General features: G+C 32.6%; 1 protein-coding gene and 4 long non-coding RNA genes across 5 annotated transcripts; 3 read left to right on the top strand and 2 right to left on the bottom strand.

Annotated features, from left to right (window-relative positions):
* Positions 1-800: 800 nt before the first annotated feature.
* On the top strand, positions 801-1,516 carry LOC148787047 (uncharacterized). Its single transcript, XM_088885040.1, has 3 exons — positions 801-804; positions 890-1,300; positions 1,392-1,516. The coding sequence occupies exons 1-3, from the start codon at positions 801-803 to the stop codon at positions 1,514-1,516; spliced, it is 540 nt and encodes a 179-aa protein (XP_088741166.1).
* A 99-nt stretch (positions 1,517-1,615) lies between these two features.
* LOC148787046 (uncharacterized) lies at positions 1,616-3,461 on the bottom strand. The gene is made up of 3 exons (XR_016067494.1): positions 3,416-3,461; positions 2,683-2,749; positions 1,616-2,036 (listed from the first exon to the last, which is right to left on the bottom strand). It is a non-coding gene; the product is annotated as an uncharacterized LOC148787046 (long non-coding RNA).
* A 2,604-nt stretch (positions 3,462-6,065) lies between these two features.
* LOC148787045 (uncharacterized) lies at positions 6,066-9,635 on the top strand. Its single transcript, XR_016067385.1, has 3 exons — positions 6,066-6,216; positions 6,312-6,381; positions 9,441-9,635. It is a non-coding gene; the product is annotated as an uncharacterized LOC148787045 (long non-coding RNA).
* Positions 9,636-11,534: 1,899 nt separating this feature from the next.
* On the bottom strand, positions 11,535-13,512 carry LOC148787044 (uncharacterized). The gene is made up of 2 exons (XR_016067392.1): positions 12,077-13,512; positions 11,535-11,756 (listed from the first exon to the last, which is right to left on the bottom strand). It is a non-coding gene; the product is annotated as an uncharacterized LOC148787044 (long non-coding RNA).
* A 1,215-nt stretch (positions 13,513-14,727) lies between these two features.
* Positions 14,728-18,330, top strand: LOC110011257 (uncharacterized). The gene is made up of 3 exons (XR_848829.3): positions 14,728-14,869; positions 14,965-15,034; positions 18,095-18,330. It is a non-coding gene; the product is annotated as an uncharacterized LOC110011257 (long non-coding RNA).
* Positions 18,331-21,526: the final 3,196 nt, after the last annotated feature.

The raw sequence follows: 21,526 nt of genomic DNA, 5'->3' as shown, positions 1-21,526 counted from the left end.
TTATGTATCGTTGTTTTTGTTTAACTCTCTCAATATACGAATATGACTAACATCATTTAAAATTACTGATAGCTTTATTTTTTTTTTCTCATTTATGCACTCTTAAACTAATATGGTTCAGACGATATGGAAAAATTGATTTATACGTTAATTATCTTATGACGTCTTGATGATCTAAATGGGTAGTGAGAGAAAAGGAGAGAATATATAATAGGGAGTGTATGTGACAGAGAGAGAGATACAGAGCGTCACTAGTGTCCTAAATTTTTCACTCCTTTGCTTTCTCCGCATAATTCTCTGTATACATTCTCACACAATTTCCATGGAGAAAAAAACCTGCTACTTCACAAGATCAACCATTCCCATCTTTTGAAAATCGCAGTGTAATTATTTCTTGGGCCACTTTTCTTTGTTTTAAGTTCGTTTTTCTAATCTTGCACCCTTTTCTTTATGTATTCTTTTACTAAGAATTGTTGAATGCAAGAATTCAATTAGTCCTAGAGGACAAATTTGATAATATTTGAAGAATTCTCAGCTCAAACTCAGCTACAGAGAGCTGCAGCAGTAACATTTGCAGAGACGTTGAAGAATAGTTATGCTTAGTTGAAGTTGCTACTCGTTGCAGTAGCACTAACGCTTTTATTAGTGGGGGTTTTAGTTTTATTAGCTTACTCGCATTTGTTCTGAGATAAAGTTGCTGTAATAATTAGTGTGTTTTCTTTAGTAAATTAGCACCTTTACATAGCCGATTTTAGTTAGTTGCTTTTGACCAATGGGTAAGATTCAGAAGACTATGAACAATGGGTAAGAAATGACTATATGGTCACTTCTTAGATACTTAACTCTACATCTAAGGATATTGTTGAGAGTTTTTTATACATCAATTCAGCTAGGGAATTGTGGGTTGAACTAGAAAATCATCTTGGTGAAAGTAACGGGCACATGATATATCAAATACAGAAAGAAATAGCATCTATTTCACAAGGGAACTTGACTGCTTCTGCATATTATGCTAAACTGAAAAGGTTACGGGATGAACTCAATTGTCTTACACCTGTGCCTCAGTGTGAATGTAAGGCGTCTAAGGCCTTGGCTGAAGTGAATTTTTCCAATCAGTTAATGCAATTTTTGATGGGGTTACATGATAGTTATGAGCACGTTAGGAATCGAATCTTGCTCATGGAACCCTTACCAAATGTTAACAAGGATTACTCTATGACTTTAAGGGTTGAGAAGCAAAGAGAAGTTAATTATGAGATTGTTAGCATAACACAAACCATGGTCATGCAAGTTAAAGAAAGTAGGAGGACTTTTAATTAAAGATTCACACAAAGAAAGGAGACACAGTCTGAAAAGCAACAACATGTATTGTGATGAATGTGGAAAAACAGGACACCTTAAGAGCAATTGCTTTGAGATTCATGGTTATCCGGATTGGTACAAAGCGTTAATGGAAAAAAGGAAAGGAATAACCAACAGTAATCAAGTCTTAAGTGCTGGAGAAAATGATCAGTGATTAGATTGCAAATCAACATGAGATTAGATTGCACAATTTATCTATTTTTTTTAAAAACAATTGTAACAGAACAAGACATAGCAAGGTATAATTACTTGGAATATTGACTTGACAATTTTATTTTAATTGCAACGAGCTTTATTAATGTAGCACCCCCTTCGCTACAAGGGCAATATCTACCCTAAACATCATACTTATAGTAGTCCCTATGTTCATATATATAAATTCGCACATAATCATCTAATTAAATTGCATACAAAATCCCAACATCATAACGACACAATCAACCCAAAACATCATATATGCACATAAAACACTACAAGTAGTCCATCATAGGTAATCTCCATGCTTATGTTCTCCATATACCATCAAAATGTGATTTGTACTCTAACTGACAAAGAGGAGAAAACATCATACTGGCCCAACCTGCCTGAGTATAGCGCGTAGACCTATTCTTCAATAGCCAAAATGTCAGCAGGGGGATGAGCCTGCCACTCAGTAAGTAAATAACCAGCCTTATCTGTATATGTATACCAAACACAACCAAGATAAGATAAGTAAGCAACATGCATGGAATACAATCAATTTAATTCTAACATAATCGACTTCATCGCACCACATAGCCAATTCGCAATAAAACAACCAGTTAAACTCTTTTTTTTTTTTTCTCTAGTTTGCTTACAAGAAGGTGATATCGTGTTTTTCCCGTCAGCTCAATGTCACCGTTATTTAAATTTAAGTGAATCCCCTTGACAGCCGGCTCATCAATCTCATTTCGCACATACCACTTTCTTTTCGCACATAGCACTTTCATATTATATTTTCGCCTTATAGGCTTTCAACACATTAAGGGGTATTCACACCACAATTATATTCAACTTTCGCCACTCCCTCATTTCCATATATCACCATTCTTGTAAACAACTAGTAATGTAAAACAATATATCAATACAATCTCATTCCACACACCCACAACACAACATACAACAAACATGATATTTCAACGTACTTTCTCATTTCACGTACACAATATCGTCAATCGAATCAGATCATTCATCACTCATATATTTTCAAATAAATTAACTTCAGCATGAATCCCATATTTATATGAGAGTAATATCACAAATAAAGGGAACATATATAGATAATACTAATTATTTACTTACCTCGTCCTTACAACGTTTCTTTCTACTCAATCGCTAATTGTCAGTCATTTCACCTCACCCCCGCATGCTATAATGAGTTATACCACATACAATTAATATATCAAGAATATCGTAATCTCTTTTAAATATAATATTAAATCTTATTCGTACGATTTCCAATAATTCTTTAATATTCCACTTCTGTCGAAATATAAATCTTCGTTCTAGTTCTTCTCAATAACTAGAGACTATAGGCTTCATAAAAATATTTATAATTTACCAAGTGATTCATAGGAATTTATTTAACGAAACCCCTTATATACTTATAACTACCATTTTTAATAACATCCTTAAATTAAATTACCATTAAAACCTCATTTTCCCTCATTAATAACATAATATTTCTAAAATATAACTTCTGAAATATTTCTATGAGTTTTCTGTCAATTTATCATTGCTATACAATTTAATTAAGTAATAATACATAGAATTACATATTTGGCTAATCATTCTGATGGAATTGTGTAAATTGGCTATAATAATATTTAAATCTAACAAATTTAATAATCTAATTAACCAACGATATCATTTTTATATCCGATTTGATATTTAATTCGACACTATTTTAAATAACCAAAATCATAAAATATTCTGGTTAAATGGTAGATCGCTCAATATAATCAATATTTAATAAATGGACTAATTGAATAATATAATTATATAAATTAATAGGAATTAAAATTAAAAACCTTACCTCCTCGGCGCGATTGATGAAGCAGAAACAGGAAATTGCAATTTGGTAACATTGCAATTATTCAACATACATATATATATATTTATGTGTGGGGCGGGGGGGGGGGGGGGGGGGGGTTGAGGGCCCACCCCCAAAATCCTTTCCTTTCCCATTTTTTTTTCTTCTCTTCCCTTTATATATATAGGTATGTATATATATATTTTACTAATGTATATATCATTATATATATATAATATAATTATTTAATTTATTAATTTAACATTTCTCAAATATCCATTACGTCCTTCCTAATTTCTTAATTAATATAAATTGTCCCAAAATATTATAAGGAATTTCAATTAATTCGTTCAGTGTTATTACATTCCAATTATGACCTATAATTTATCTACCAATTAACTAAATTTCATAAAAATTTATCAATTAATCTCCCAATTATATATTATAATCTTTGGGGCGTCACAATCAAAATTTGATATAATTATAAATATTCCTTATTATTTCATAAATTACTAATATTTTCTAATATTTGATAAAATTATATAATTTTTGAATGGATGGTTAAAATTCTCAATTTTTGCTATTTTTAAAAAAAAATTAAAATTATAAAAAAAATATGACAAAGTAGTTGAAAAAATAAAAAAAATTGTAAAAAAGAATATTTAGGTTTTTTTAAAAAAATAACTAAAGTTAATTTTATAGTCTAAAAGATATATTGATCATTTTATCACAAATTAGATAAAAACTAACAGAGACTAACAAATTGTGATAGTTGTTGAACGGTCGTTAAAATTAAAAAGATATTTATAAATATTTGTAATTAAGCCATATATTCCAGAAGATTGCTGTAATTTATCCTTTAAAAAGAAAAAAAAGAAAACTAGGCGAAGTCGTTAACTTCTCATAATTAAGTGTTTTCTTTCTATTTTTTTTTTCTTTTTTAAAGAAAAGATATTTTTGTGAAGTGGCTACTGATCATTTATATGATGCTCGTCCTTTTTCAGGTTTCAGTATGTTAAAGAAAAATCAAACTGTTTTCGTATCAAGAAGTTACTTATCATCACTACATAGCTTTGGTTGGATGTTGGCACTTTAGAGATTTAATGTACATTTTGATTGTTGTTTGACAACACTTACCTCTGTGTTGATCGATAATAAGCTTACATGACATAGACCAATGGGCTACTGGCTTTGAAATTATTTTTGGTTAATTCGTCGTGTTGAATTTTTTTTAATGGGCATTCTTTGAAATTTTTTATTGTTATACATTTACATATTGTATATAAATTTACAATAGTTATGTTGGTCCATGTTAACATTTTATGTGTGTTATAAAGACCATTTCAATAATTATTAAATCAAATTTAATTTAATAGTTCCAAAAACAGATCTAAATGCATTTTTTGCAATTGAACTACTATTGTAACGGTCTCTCATATCTATTACAATACAACAGCCGTTACAAATTGTAATGACTTTCAAGCAAGCCGTTACAAAGATTTCTTATTACCAAAAAAAGCCGCGATAGGGGTGCCGTTACAACGATCGTCATAAATTTTATTTTTTTTTATATTATTAACTTGACCGTTTAAAAAGATGTTACTATAAAATAATTTTTTTAAAGTGTAACTTGTAAACCATTTTTTGTAAAAATGTATAGCTAGCCCAATTATAATTAAGTGGATATGTGGATTCATTCATTTTTAATATGTTAAATTGACAAATTGTAATTGAATCAATAAACTTATGGTTGAGAGGACTAACAATAAATATAACACTCAAATTGCAGTAATTATTTGAGTTTATGTATTAATAAATTAATCGCTGCTGCACGCGCTTCTCGCAAGCATTAAAAAAGTCATTATATAAGATTAAGAGATTCTTTTTTTGTGAAAACCACAATCATGGCGTGAGAGTGAGAAAGACAAAAAGTTTGTTAGAGGAAAGAAACGTCACGCAACAGAGAAAAAGTATATTATGATTGTTAATTTAATAAAAAAAATATGGAGAAGTTTGATGTGAGAGAAATAATGGAGCAGTGGGTGAGAGAAAAAAATTATAATTATAAAATTACTAAAAAAATTAAAATTACTATTCTAATAAAATTTTTTTAGAGAAAAAAGTGAATTCAAGGATAAATTTGGCACGACAAAGGGTTTTTTTTGTTTTTTATAATAATGTAGATGAACAAATTTTGTAAACTCATGGAAACTTATATATTGCTGTTAAAAATGAATGCTAATTATTTCCTGGAAATAAAATTTAGTAAGGATTTAATTATAGTAGCACATGGCTAATAGTTCATTATTTTTGTTATTTATCCCAAAAATTCTATTTTATTCTTAACCAAAAAACTTTAATATATTCATTTTACCATATTTTTCGCGATTTTTGTAATTCCTCTTACTCACTCGAAAAAATTTGCATTTGAATTTCATAATTTTATTATTTGAATATATTATTTTATATTTTATAATTATTATTCGACCATTTTTCAATTGGGTAATAATTTAAATTTTCAAGCAAATGAATTAATTTTGTTATCATTATAAATTAAAGTAAAAATAATAATAATAAGTTTTTTACCGTTGGGCCCAACTGAAATTTGTACCGTTGGAGATAGGCCCCAGCCCAATTTACATACAACATCAGGTAAGAGAATTTTGAACAAAACATAAAGAAATCGAGAGAGTGCAAAATCGAGAGAGTTCAAGAGAAAAGCCCCTGCTCTAATGGCGACGCGTTCTCAGGCAGCCACCTCCGCCGTTCTCGTGCTGCGACCGCCCTCAGGCCTCCATCTTTAGGTACTTCTTGATTCCACGATTTCTTATTTATGTTTAGGTACTTCTTGATTACACGATTTCTTATTTACTCTTGAATTTTTTTCTTTTTCTTGGAGGTTTTGGCTAATTGTTTCAAGGAACTACTACATGGGTTCTCTTCAATTTCTCGGATTATTACCTAAAAAGGTACTTTGCTTTTGCAAGGGTTCTTTTATAATTAGTTCAGGAAGCATGAGTTCACACAATTTTCCCATTGCATAACAAATTTGTTCAATCCGGTCTTGCTCAAGATTCATGCCATTTGTCCAGGAATTGCATTTATACATATTGCCTGCACTCACAATCTTGATTACACGGTTTCTTGTTTGTTCTTGAATTTATTTTTTTTCTTGGAAGGTTTTGGTTTTCTTTCTTTCAAGGCGGCGTTTCTACAATCAGACTTCCTCCGTGTTTTAGCGGTCAATTTCTCCTATCTCCTGTCATAATGATTATATGTTATTAACTGAAATTTAAGTGCCGCCATCCACTCTCTGTTACTCCAATTTGATCTCAACTTAAAATCTCTGGTTGGACTCTGATTAAACTTCTTAAACCAATCAGTACTTGCCCAACCCATGGGCCAACCAGAATATGAACTCTCAACTACATCTAGAAAGGTATTGTGGTTATGAAATATCTGTTGCATATTATGCCTTTGAATTGGAGAATGCCACAGTTATGTATCTATGTTGTTTTCTTCCATGTCTTGGTTTCTTCCTAGTTCTGTCTTAATGCAAAGTACAAGGAGAAAGGACTTATTTAACAGAGATGTCTTATCATCTATTAGCAATTATTTTATTTGCATGCTTCATTGTTAGCAATATTGTCATTGTATATCTCTTGCTAGTGCTATTAAAATTGAGAATTGCCTAGTATGCTTCAGGTCCCAAAAAGCATGAGGTAGATATGATAAGTCGTCATTAGTTAAATTCCAAAAGTACGTATTATGCAGTTACAAATGGTGGCCTAACACTGTAGCCTGTTTATATTTAATTCTACAAGTGAAGCATATTAGTTAGTATAGGTAATGTGTACTCGTTTATTAATGGTTGGGGGCGCTAGAATTTGGATTTGGTTTGCAGATTCTGTGTTGCCGGATAACTTTCATATTGTTAAAAATTGTGTGGGAATCAAAAGAGTTGAGTAGGACTTAAACACTCAATCGGGACACATTCCGGCCGCTAAAAGTGTGTTTTTTGATGATATTTTAGAACCTAATGTTAACTTGTGTATCTTCATATTCCTCTCTTCGAATTACTAACTGAAAAGTGACCAATGACCTTATCGGTTCTTCCTTGCCGACTTTTCCCCCATATTTTGAATCGAGGAGGCTGAAACCATTGATTTTATGCATTGTAAACTTCAAATCCAAATTTTGTGCGTTGGTTTCTTTGAAAAACTCACGTGACCATCATTTTGACTCGGAAAGAATAGGATTGAGAATGTTTGAGGCCGTTGAAATGTGAACGATGAAAGGATAGAGTTGACTCCTAAATTGGAGAACAAATCTCCCCTTTTTTGTAAATTTATTCTTGATTAATTCGTCGTGTTGGGTTTTTCTCATGAGCCTGCTTTGAAATTTTTTGTTGTTATACATTTAAAATAATTGTATGAATTTACAGAAATCATGTTGGTCCATTTTAACATCTTATATTTGCAGATGTATCATAGAAAAATATCGAAAAATCTATATTATCCAACTATGAGTTATTTTATTTGTGCACTTTGGAAAATTAAATACTATGCTAAGCGTAGAGCGGTTGTCTAGATGCCAATTAAATTTGCTTTTCTTTGTGAATTTTGTGAATATTATTACATAATTTCAAGATTTGATAAATGTTTTTTAATGAACAAAAAGTTTGGTAACTCAAATAATACTAGATATGAGAAATTTTTTGTAGTTTTTATGAGGAATTAACTATAGTGTATTTTAAAAAAAATTGTTGTTTTTTCTTTTTTTCTTTTGCTAAGATATGTTTTCTCTTGTCAAGTGTTTTTTGTTATCAACATATGTTTTTAAAATCAGCATCAAGTGTACTAATTTCTCCCAAGATAAATTTACAAAGTCTGAATATTTTGTGTAGTTTAACAAGTATATAAATTTACTGTTTTGTGGATAAGCGCATAAAAAAAGTCACGTGTTTTTATTTTAAGAGAAAATTGTTAATTGATTTTTATTGACATTTTTTAAAAGCAGTTTTTGTATTTTTTGGGAACACTTTGAAGTTTGAAATGCATTCGTTTATTACTTTTGAACAAATGGATAATTTTTTCTTTAGACTTCCAAAAAAGTGTATAATTAACTTTTTTTTGTTGTGAAAAATAATTGATTTCATAATAATTAAAGAAATCTTTTAAGATGATAGGTGCAAAGGTAATTGAAAAATAAACAATGAGATTGGCATCTAGACAACCGTTTTACCGTGTAGTATATGATATTTTATTTCCAAAGTTCAAAAATAAACTAATTTGTGGTTGCGTAGTAGCGATTTTTCAAAAAATTTTACTGTGATACATCTACAAAGTTTAGATGTCGATATGGACAAATATGGTGTTTCTGTATGATTTGTACAAAAGTCTTAAATGTATGACAAACAAAAGGTTTTGAAAAGGCAAATGGGATAAAACCAAACATAATGAATAAGTTGAGAATAAATTTGCAAAAACTGTGGAGAATTATCTCCCCTTTAGGCGTCAACTCCTAACTCATTCGTCGCATTTGAAACTGGCCTCAAATTTATAATCCTATTACTTCCAAGTTAGAATGTTGAGAATGTGAAGGTTTCATAGAACTCACATACATTTGGGTTTGAAGTATACAAAGAAAAAAATTCAATGGTTTCAACCTTTCTTGAAATTTAAAATATGGGGGAAGACGGTGGAGAATAACTAGATAGGGACAAAGGTTGCGTCTTTGGTTAGATAAATGGTAGAGAGGAAGAGATAGATACATAGGTTGTCATGTGGTTCTAGATAGTGTCGAAGAACACATTGCTTTTAGTGGTTAATGTGAAACAATTGAGTGTTTGAATCTCTACTTCAATCTTTAAATTCCCAAACAATTTTTAGCGAGATGATGTTATTTAGGCAAGCACTGAATTGAGAAACCAAATATGAATTCTAGAGCCGTCGTAATTGACGAGTTGCATGCTATACGGTTATGCATTTTGCTCTTTAAATATACTGATATTGTTGATTATGTGCAGGTTAATGCTAGTGAAGATGATACAATTGCCGACTTGCATCCATTCACAATGACACACTAGCTTGCATGTCTATCGGGCTCAAGTATTTCTTCAAGACATCAACAGCCATTAGCTTAAGAATAAATCTAGCCTATTGTAAATAAGAATACTCTGTTTGTAGTACTTGTGTCTTCAGTGAAAAACGTATATTCTTTATACTCCTCTTTTTATTTTTTATTAAAATTGCCTATTGCATTACTTCAATTTTTAATACCACGCAATGTCCTAATTAGAATCTTATTTATATAGATAGAAGAATGATAACCATGTGGATTGAGATACTTAACTTAAAACAGTATTACACCTTTCAAAAGAGCACTTGTGTTCCAATATATGTTCACTTCATAGCAATGCTTCTCAGTTGGCAACTTGTATTAGAAGCTTCATTGTTAAAAGTTGTAATTCAAGCACCTTCCATACGCAGTTGATTCCATTGTGGCTGAGTTAACCACATGGAAGGTATATTGTTGAACTCAAGCAACTAAAGAACCAAATAAAGCAAGCCAATCTACAGTATCGAGTACTAACAGACAATTATTTCTCAAATAAAATGTAATGCGAGTACATTAATTGCTTTCAAAATGCCTCAGGTAAACTATTTTAATTGACTTAGATACTGATCAAAGCATCAGGTTGAGTCAGCTACCGTTTTGGGAGTTACCCATAGATGATCAAAAAGTATTCTTACACCACTTCCTTTCAAAGTCCCAGGTGCCACAATTTCAAGCATATCCGATACTGCTTGAGTAACATATGCACGAACTTCTGTTGCTTTTGCCCAATAAGGGCACAAAGTACCAGCTACTACCTCAGAAGTGTCTAAGAAGATCAGCTTCTGCTATTACAATAGTACACCACTATATGAATGATGGCTCAGCAATACAAATAATAATCCATAGACCAGCAACCCCTGGAAATCATAGCTAAATATCGAAATATCATAGAATTTATAGTTCAAAGCAATTAATTTAAGCATTTAATATACATGCATAAGAACAGCAAATAACAAACATGATAACCCTCCTGATATTCTAACTAAAAAAATACACTTAAAATATGGATTTTTCCATGTCCCTGTCTTTTCATGATCTCTGCAATAATCTATTTAACCAAATTATGTTTATATTTATAGGCTGCAACAAAAAAAAAATATATTAGAAGAAAAGCATTTGATCTTCATGTTCATGGTCTAAGAAGTTCCTAATGTGTATCACGTCACTCCACATGTGAGGAAGAGATTGGTAGAAAGAACCATGAAGAGATAGCACGGCAGGAATTCACTCTACCAGGGAAGACAAACGACTACTCTATTTTTCTAATTGTTGTATAAAGAGAAAACTTGTTAATACAGTTGAGAATCTTGTCATAATGTTCAATTGAAAAGAAAGTACCACTAAAACAAAGCCATAAATCTCATTTGCTGAAAAGAACATATGTCTCAGAAGCTACACATGTATGCAAACCCCAAAAGAAAACTCTGATGAAATAATGTGCCAGCCAAGTTACCATCTTCAGAATAGACGAGTCTATCACAGAGCGAGCCAATGATAGTAGCATCAGTGTCAAACAAGGACTAAGTCAAGCACACAATGTTCAGTGTCAAAAGTCTAGACAAAGTTCCTTTCTTATTTTTGTGTCGCTATAACCACTTTACACCCCTTGACGAGGCTTCTTTTAGAGCTTCTGCAGTTGATACAGAAATTTGAGTTTTGTTGTTGAGCAGTTTACCTTATGTTAATATTGTATCATCGCATATACGTATACGCAAAGAGAAAAGGGAAATACTAAACCATCACCCCTCGTAGTATCTTATTCTTACAGTCCATGCCTTCTCTCTTCCTGTCTTTTGACACGTCAAAATGCGATTTTCTCTGTGATATCTTGAAGAAAGAGAGAAGAAGCCACACTGTTTTCTGTGGAAAATATTTACCACATGCTATTAACAATTGTGCTGAACAGTTGATTATATATAGCACACGGGAAGAAAAACGGAACATGCCAGCTATGCTTGCTAGCTCACATCAGCTAACAAACCAAAGAGAGAAGAAGCCATACTCTGTTTTCTGTCAAAAGGAATGATGAATAGCACCCAAGAACTCAACAGCCTCCTCAAGTTGGCACTGGGCGAAGTGTCACCAAGCCTAAGTTGGACACCAGAGATAAAAGCTGGAGCAGGAAGAACTTTGGTATCACATCATAATCAAAGGAGGATTTATCCACAAAATACAGATTTCCAGCCTGATTGCCCACCGCTATAACTTGTTTACTCTTCGGGTCCTGAAACATACAATGAGACACATGAAACAACACTTCAACAGATAATGAGGAGCAAAGTTTGGGAATAGAGAGAAGGTTGAACTTGAAGGAGGGAACCAACAAAACATTTGTAAGAGTGAAATTTTTGTGCAGAATAACATTCCCAGTATGTGTAATAGAGTGTGTAGAGGCATCGGGTAAATGTATAAGTGTGAGATTAGGAAGAGCTATAAGATTGTCAAGGGAGCAATTATTGCCACACATATGGTTAGTCGCCCCCGTGTCTATAATCCAAGAAGATAAAATGTTATTTCCAGAGCTACCAAAGGCAACGTTCATACCTGCGAAATCGTCCTCGTGAGCCAAGTTCCCATGCACCTCTCGTGAGCCAAGTTCCCATCCGGTTCTGCACAATGCAGTGTGAAGGAACGAACTGTAAGCTCATATTATATTGTGCACATAGCTAACTCACAGATAGAAGGTTATACTTGAATGTGAACATGAAGTGCATCACTATAGAATGAGTTTATTTGAGAACATTTCCAACACGACTGACTATTTGTAATAAGTTGTCACGTAAGTGTACTGTGAAGTGGTGAACAGATTTTAGGGGTTTGGGCATGAGATAATGATGAGCACGCATAAACTATGTGAAGTCGTTAACTTCACATAGGTTAGTGTTTTCTTTTCCTTTTTTTTTTCTTTCGCAATTTCCTTTTTTTCTAAAAAAAAATACTTTTGTGAAGTGGCTACTCCGAGTAACAAATTCACATTATAAAAGAAAAAAAAAAGTTATTTTTGATTCCTACCTTTTCACGGCATGTTTTCTTTTCCAGTTAAAACATTCACTAGCTTGGCGACTCTCGAAAATATTAGTCAACTCAGGCGTGTTAGAAATATGAGTGAGCAAGTTCCAAGTAATTTATATGATACTCGTCCTTTTTCAGGTTTCAAGATGTTAAAGAAGACCAAACTGTTTTTTTATCAAGAAGTTACTGATCATCATCACATAGCTTTGGTTGGATGTTGGTACCATTTGGAGATACTGAACTAAATGTTAGGGAATGCAGAGGAGGTCCTATCAACCTTATCACAAGCGAATGCAATGTCGTTTGGTATTAGAGTGCACAGTATCATCGCCTGATTCAAGATGTGGATACAAATTATCTGACAAAAGCACTCTAATTATTTGCATGGTCAATGATCAAACCATCATCACATCCATTCAACACAAAACATCAAGAAACAACCGGTTGACACTATTGAAAGCATCAAGAAACTATTGCTTGACACTATAGAGATTTAATGTGCATTCCGATTGTCGTCAGACTACACTTACCTTTGTGTTGACTGATGATAAGCCTACATGACATAGAACAATGGGCTGCTGGCCTTCCAGAGAGTCATTACTTCCTGAGAGGAGTAATCAGATCTTATTAATAAGAAACCAAATCGAAATTCCTCAACTAATCCGTCCGAGAATGCTGGATTTCGTAGGGATACGGGAACATATTGGTGAGCAAAGATCATCAGAATGTCAACAGAGGTTCGTATGGAAAGGATGACCTTCTCTGATCATGAGGCCCTTCATTTCATGTAGAAATCAATTAATTGTACTTTAGAAAGTACTTTGAATCTTGAAAGTGTAGGGGTTCGTTACCCCAAGAAATCCAGCCTGCTATCATCTCCCTAGAAAACAGTTCAATGCAGCGGGCAGGCTTAAACCCTGGCACATAGTCTAGCAGAATCTCTGAGAATGCAAAGACATAACAATGAATAACCTCGATTTTATAGACTCAGTGACATAGTCAAGCAAGCCATTACAAAGATTTCTTATTACCAAAAAAAGCCGCGATAGGGGTGCCGTTACAACGATCGTCATAAATTTTATTTTTTTTTATATTATTAACTTGACCGTTTATAAAGATGTTACTATAAAATAATTTTTTTAAAGTGTAACTTGTAAACCATTTTTTGTAAAAATGTATAGCTAGCCCAATTATAATTAAGTGGATATGTGGATTCATTCATTTTTAATATGTTAAATTGACAAATTGTAATTGAATCAATAAACTTATGGTTGAGAGGACTAACAATAAATATAACACTCAAATTGCAGTAATTATTTGAGTTTATGTATTAATAAATTAATCGCTGCTGCACGCGCTTCTCGCAAGCATTAAAAAAGTCATTATATAAGATTAAGAGATTCTTTTTTTGTGAAAACCACAATCATGGCGTGAGAGTGAGAAAGACAAAAAGTTTGTTAGAGGAAAGAAACGTCACGCAACAGAGAAAAAGTATATTATGATTGTTACTTTAATAAAAAAAATATGGAGAAGTTTGATGTGAGAGAAATAATGGAGCAGTGGGTGAGAGAAAAAAATTATAATTATAAAATTACTAAAAAAATTAAAATTACTATTCTAATAAAATTTTTTTAGAGAAAAAAGTGAATTCAAGGATAAATTTGGCACGACAAAGGGTTTTTTTTGTTTTTTATAATAATGTAGATGAACAAATTTTGTAAACTCATGGAAACTTATATATTGCTGTTAAAAATGAATGCTAATTATTTCCTGGAAATAAAATTTAGTAAGGATTTAATTATAGTAGCACATGGCTAATAGTTCATTATTTTTGTTATTTATCCCAAAAATTCTATTTTGTTCTTAACCAAAAAACTTTAATATATTCATTTTACCATATTTTTCGCGATTTTTGTAATTCCTCTTACTCACTCGAAAAAATTTGCATTTGAATTTCATAATTTTATTATTTGAATATATTATTTTATATTTTATAATTATTATTCGACCATTTTTCAATTGGGTAATAATTTAAATTTTCAAGCAAATGAATTAATTTTGTTATCATTATAAATTAAAGTAAAAATAATAATAATAAGTTTTTTACCGTTGGGCCCAACTGAAATTTGTACCGTTGGAGATAGGCCCCAGCCCAATTTACATACAACATCAGGTAAGAGAATTTTGACCAAAACATAAAGAAATCGAGAGAGTGCAAAATCGAGAGAGTTCAAGAGAAAAGCCCCTGCTCTAATGGCGACGCGTTCTCAGGCAGCCACCTCCGCCGTTCTCGTGCTGCGACCGCCCTCAGGCCTCCATCTTTAGGTACTTCTTGATTCCACGATTTCTTATTTATGTTTAGGTACTTCTTGATTACACGATTTCTTATTTACTCTTGAATTTTTTTCTTTTTCTTGGAGGTTTTGGCTAATTGTTTCAAGGAACTACTACATGGGTTCTCTTCAATTTCTCGGATTATTACCTAAAAAGGTACTTTGCTTTTGCAAGGGTTCTTTTATAATTAGTTCAGGAAGCATGAGTTCACACAATTTTCCCATTGCATAACAAATTTGTTCAATCCGGTCTTGCTCAAGATTCATGCCATTTGTCCAGGAATTGCATTTATACATATTGCCTGCACTCACAATCTTGATTACACGGTTTCTTGTTTGTTCTTGAATTTATTTTTTTTCTTGGAAGGTTTTGGTTTTCTTTCTTTCAAGGCGGCGTTTCTACAATCAGACTTCCTCCGTGTTTTAGCGGTCAATTTCTCCTATCTCCTGTCATAATGATTATATGTTATTAACTGAAATTTAAGTGCCGCCATCCACTCTCTGTTACTCCAATTTGATCTCAACTTAAAATCTCTGGTTGGACTCTGATTAAACTTCTTAAACCAATCAGTACTTGCCCAACCCATGGGCCAACCAGAATATGAACTCTCAACTACATCTAGAAAGGTATTGTGGTTATGAAATATCTGTTGCATATTATGCCTTTGAATTGGAGAATGCCACAGTTATGTATCTATGTTGTTTTCTTCCCTGTCTTGGTTTCTTCCTAGTTCTGTCTTAATGCAAAGTACAAGGAGAAAGGACTTATTTAACAGAGATGTCTTATCATCTATTAGCAATTATTTTATTTGCATACTTCATTGTTAGCAATATTGTCATTGTATATCTCTTGCTAGTGCTATTAAAATTGAGAATTGCCTAGTATGCTTCAGGTCCCAAAAAGCATGAGGTAGATATGATAAGTCGTCATTAGTTAAATTCCAAAAGTACGTATTATGCAGTTACAAATGGTGGCCTAACACTGTAGCCTGTTTATATTTAATTCTACAAGTGAAGCATATTAGTTAGTATAGGTAATGTGTACTCGTTTATTAATGGTTGGGGGCGCTAGAATTTGGATTTGGTTTGCAGATTCTGTGTTGCCGGATAACTTTCATATTGTTAAAAATTGTGTGGGAATCAAAAGAGTTGAGTAGGACTTAAACACTCAATCGGGACACATTCCGGCCGCTAAAAGTGTGTTTTTTGATGATATTTTAGAACCTAATGTTAACTTGTGTATCTTCATATTCCTCTCTTCGAATTACTAACTGAAAAGTGACCAATGACCTTATCGGTTCTTCCTTGCCGACTTTTCCCCCATATTTTGAATCGAGGAGGCTGAAACCATTGATTTTATGCATTGTAAACTTCAAATCCAAATTTTGTGCGTTGGTTTCTTTGAAAAACTCACGTGACCATCATTTTGACTCGGAAAGAATAGGATTGAGAATGTTTGAGGCCGTTGAAATGTGAACGATGAAAGGATAGAGTTGACTCCTAAATTGGAGAACAAATCTCCCCTTTTTTGTAAATTTATTCTTGATTAATTCGTCGTGTTGGGTTTTTCTCATGAGCCTGCTTTGAAATTTTTTGTTGTTATACATTTAAAATAATTGTATGAATTTACAGAAATCATGTTGGTCCATTTTAACATCTTATATTTGCAGATGTATCACAGAAAAATATCGAAAAATCTATATTATCCAACTATGAGTTATTTTATTTGTGCACTTTGGAAAATTAAATACTATGCTAAGCGTAGAGCGGTTGTCTAGATGCCAATTAAATTTGCTTTTCTTTGTGAATTTTGTGAATATTATTACATAATTTCAAGATTTGATAAATGTTTTTTAATGAACAAAAAGTTTGGTAACTCAAATAATACTAGATATGAGAAATTTTTTGTAGTTTTTATGAGGAATTAACTATAGTGTATTTTAAAAAAAATTGTTGTTTTTTCTTTTTTTCTTTTGCTAAGATATGTTTTCTCTTGTCAAGTGTTTTTTGTTATCAACATATGTTTTTAAAATCAGCATCAAGTGTACTAATTTCTCCCAAGATAAATTTACAAAGTCTGAATATTTTGTGTAGTTTAACAAGTATATAAATTTACTGTTTTGTGGATAAGCGCATAAAAAAAGTCACGTGTTTTTATTTTAAGAGAAAATTGTTAATTGATTTTTATTGACATTTTTTAAAAGCAGTTTTTGTATTTTTTGGGAACACTTTGAAGTTTGAAATGCATTCGGTTTATTACTTTTGAACAAATGGATAATTTTTTCTTTAGACTTCCAAAAAAGTGTATAATTAACTTTTTTTTGTTGTGAAAAATAATTGATTTCATAATAATTAAAGAAATCTTTTAAGATGATAGGTGCAAAGGTAATTGAAAAATAAACAATGAGATTGGCATCTAGACAACCATTTTACCGTGTAGTATATGATATTTTATTTCCAAAGTTCAAAAATAAACTAATTTGTGGTTGCGTAGTAGCGATTTTTCAAAAAATTTTACTGTGATACATCTACAAAGTTTAGATGTCGATATGGACAAATATGGTGTTTCTGTATGATTTGTACAAAAGTCTTAAATGTATGACAAACAAAAGGTTTTGAAAAGGCAAATGGGATAAAACCAAACATAATGAATAAGTTGAGAATAAATTTGCAAAAACTGTGGAGAATTATCTCCCCTTTAGGCGTCAACTCCTAACTCATTCGTCGCATTTGAAACTGGCCTCAAATTTATAATCCTATTACTTTCAAGTTAGAATGTTGAGAATGTGAAGGTGTCATAGAACTCACATACATTTGGGTTTGAAGTATACAAAGAAAAAAATTCGATGGTTTCAACCTTTCTTGAAATTTAAAATATGGGGGAAGACGGTGGAGAATAACTAGATAGGGACAAAGGTTGCGTCTTTGGTTAGATAAATGGTAGAGAGGAAGAGATAGATACATAGGTTGTCATGTGGTTCTAGATAGTGTCGAAGAACACATTGCTTTTAGTGGTTAATGTGAAACAATTGAGTGTTTGAATCTCTACTTCAATCTTTAAATTCCCAAACAATTTTTAGCGAGATGATGTTATTTAGGCAAGCACTGAATTGAGAAACCAAATATGAATTCTAGAGCCGTCGTAATTGACGAGTTGCATGCTATACGGTTATGCATTTTGCTCTTTAAATATACTGATATTGTTGATTATGTGCAGGTTAATGCTAGTGAAGATGATACAATTGCCGACTTGCATCCATTCACAATGACACACTAGCTTGCATGTCTATCGGGCTCAAGTATTTCTTCAAGACATCAACAGCCATTAGCTTAAGAATAATCTAGCCTATTGTAAATAAGAATACTCTGTTTGTAGTACTTGTGTCTTCAGTGAAAAACGTATATTCTTTATACTCCTCTTTTTATTTTTTATTAAAATTGCCTATTGCATTACTTCAATTTTTAATACCACGCAATGTCCTAATTAGAATCTTATTTATATAGATAGAAGAATGATAACCATGTGGATTGAGATACTTAACTTAAAACAGTATTACACCTTCCAAAAGAGCACTTGTGTTCCAATATATGTTCACTTCATAGCAATGCTTCTCAGTTGGCAACTTGTATTAGAAGCTTCATTGTTAAAAGTTGTAATTCAAGCACCTTCCATACGCAGTTGATTCCATTGTGGCTGAGTTAACCACATGGAAGGTATATTGTTGAACTCAAGCAACTAAAGAACCAAATAAAGCAAGCCAATCTACAGTATCGAGTACTAACAGACAATTATTTCTCAAATAAAATGTAATGCGAGTACATTAATTGCTTTCAAAATGCCTCAGGCAAACTATTTTAATTGACTTAGATACTGATCAAAACATCAGGTTGAGTCAGCTACCGTTTTTGGAGTTACCCATAGATGATCAAAAAGTATTCTTACACCACTTCCTTTCAAAGTCCCAGGTGCCACAATTTCAAGCATATCCGATACTGCTTGAGTAACATATGCACAAACTTCTGTTGATTTTGCCCAATAAGGGCACAAAGTACCAGCTACTACCTCAGAAGTGTCTAAGAAGATCAGCTTCTGCTATTACAATAGTACACCACTATATGAATGATGGGTCAGCAATACAAATAATAATCCATAGACCAGCAACCCCTGGAAATCATAGCTAAATATAGAAATATCATAGAATTTATAGTTCAAAGCAATTAATTTAAGCATTTAATATACATGCATAAGAACAGCAAATAACAAACATGATAACCCTCCTGATATTCTAACTAAAAAAATACACTTAAAATATGGATTTTTCCATGTCCCTGTCTTTTCATGATCTCTGCAATAATCTATTTAACCAAATTATGTTTATATTTATAGGCTGCAGCAAAAAAAAAATATATTAGAAGAAAAGCATTTGATCTTCATGTTCATGGTCTAAGAAGTTCCTAATGTGTATCACGTCACTCCACATGTGAGGAAGAGATTGGTAGAAAGAACCATGAAGAGATAGCACGGCAGGAATTCACTCTACCAGGGAAGACAAACGACTACTCTATTTTTCTAATTGTTGTATAAAGAGAAAACTTGTTAATACAGTTGGAATCTTGTCATAATGTTCAATTGAAAAGAAAGTACCACTAAAACGAAGCCATAAATCTCATTTGCTGAAAAGAACATATGTCTCAGAAGCTACACATGTATGCAAACCCCAAAAGAAAACTCTGATGAAATAATGTGCCAGCCAAGTTACCATCTTCAGAATAGACGAGTCTATCACAGAGCGAGCCAATGATAGTAGCATCAGTGTCAAACAAGGACTAAGTCAAGCACACAATGTTCAGTGTCAAAAGTCTAGACAAAGTTCCTTTCTTATTTTTGTGTCGCTATAACCACTTTACACCCCTTGACGAGGCTTCTTTTAGAGCTTCTGCAGTTGATACAGAAATTTGAGTTTTGTTGTTGAGCAGTTTACCTTATGTTAATATTGTATCATCGCATATACGTATACGCAAAAAGAAAAGGGAAATACTAAACCATCACCCCTCGTAGTATCTTATTCTTACAGTCCATGCCTTCTCTCTTCCTGTCTTTTGACACGTCAAAATGTGATTTTCTCTGTGATATCTTGAAGAAAGAGAGAAGAAGCCACACTGTTTTCTGTGGAAAATATTTACCACATGCTATTAACAATTGTGCTGAACAGTTGATTATATATAGCACATGGGAAGAAAAAAGGAACATGCCAGCTATGCTTGCTAGCTCACATCAGCTAACAAACCAAAGAGAGAAGAAGCCATACTCTGTTTTCTATCAAAAGGAATGATGAATAGCACCCAAGAACTCAACAGCCTCCTCAAGTTGGCACTGGGCGAAGTGTCACAAAGCCTAAGTTGGACACCATAGATAAAAGCTGGAGCAGGAAGAACTTTGGTATCACATCATAATCAAAGGAGGATTTATCCACAAAATACAGATTTCCAGCCAGATTGCCCACCGCTATAACTTGTTTACTCTTCGGGTCCTGAAACATACAATGAGACGCATGAAACAACACTTCAACAGATAATGAGGAGCAAAGTTTGGGAATAGAGAGAAGGTTGAACTTGAAGGAGGGAACCAACAAAACGTTTGTAAGAGTGAAATTTTTGTGCAGAATAACATTCCCAGTATGTGTAATAGAGTGTGTAGAGGCATCGGGTAAATGTATAAGTGTGAGATTATGAAGAGCTATAAGATTGTCAAGGGAGCAATTATTGCCACACATATGGTTAGTCGCCCCCGTGTCTATAATCCAAGAAGATAAAATGTTATTTCCAGAGCTACCAAAGGCAACGTTCATACCTGTGAAATCGTCCTCGTGAGCCAAGTTCCCATGCACCTCTCGTGAGCCAAGTTCCCATCCGGTTCTGCACAATGCAGTGTGAAGGAACGAACTGTAAGCTCATATTATATTGTGCACATAGCTAACTCACAGATAGAAGGTTATACTTGAATGTGAACATGAAGTGCTTCACTATAGAATGAGTTTATTTGAGAACATTTCCAACACGACTGACTATTTGTAATGAGTTGTCACGTAAGTGTACTGTGAAGTGGTGAACAGATTTTAAGGGTTTGGGCATGAGATAATGATGAGCACGCATAAACTATGTGAAGTCGTTAACTTCACATAGGTTAGTGTTTTCTTTTCCTTTTTTTTTTCTTTCGCAATTTCCTTTTTTTCTAAAAAAAAATACTTTTGTGAAGTGGCTACTCCGAGTAACAAATTCACATTATAAAAGAAAAAAAAAAGTTATTTTTGATTCCTACCTTTTCACGGCATGTTTTCTTTTCCAGTTAAAACATTCACTAGCTTGGCGACTCTCGAAAATATTAGTCAACTCAGGCGTGTTAGAAATATGAGTGAGCAAGTTCCAAGTAATTTATATGATACTCGTCCTTTTTCAGGTTTCAAGATGTTAAAGAAGACCAAACTGTTTTTTTATCAAGAAGTTACTGATCATCATCACATAGCTTTGGTTGGATGTTGGTACCATTTGGAGATACTGAACTAAATGTTAGGGAATGCAGAGGAAGTCCTATCAACCTTATCACAATCGAATGCAATGTCGTTTGGTATTAGAGTGCACAGTATCATCG

The sequence above is a fragment of the Sesamum indicum genome, linkage group LG9 (assembly GCF_026168435.1).
Source record: "Sesamum indicum cultivar Baizhima isolate 11 linkage group LG9, ASM2616843v1, whole genome shotgun sequence".
NCBI lineage: Eukaryota > Viridiplantae > Streptophyta > Magnoliopsida > Lamiales > Pedaliaceae > Sesamum > Sesamum indicum.
Note: the sequence above shows the minus strand (reverse complement) of the source record. Positions and strands in the feature narration are given on the sequence as shown.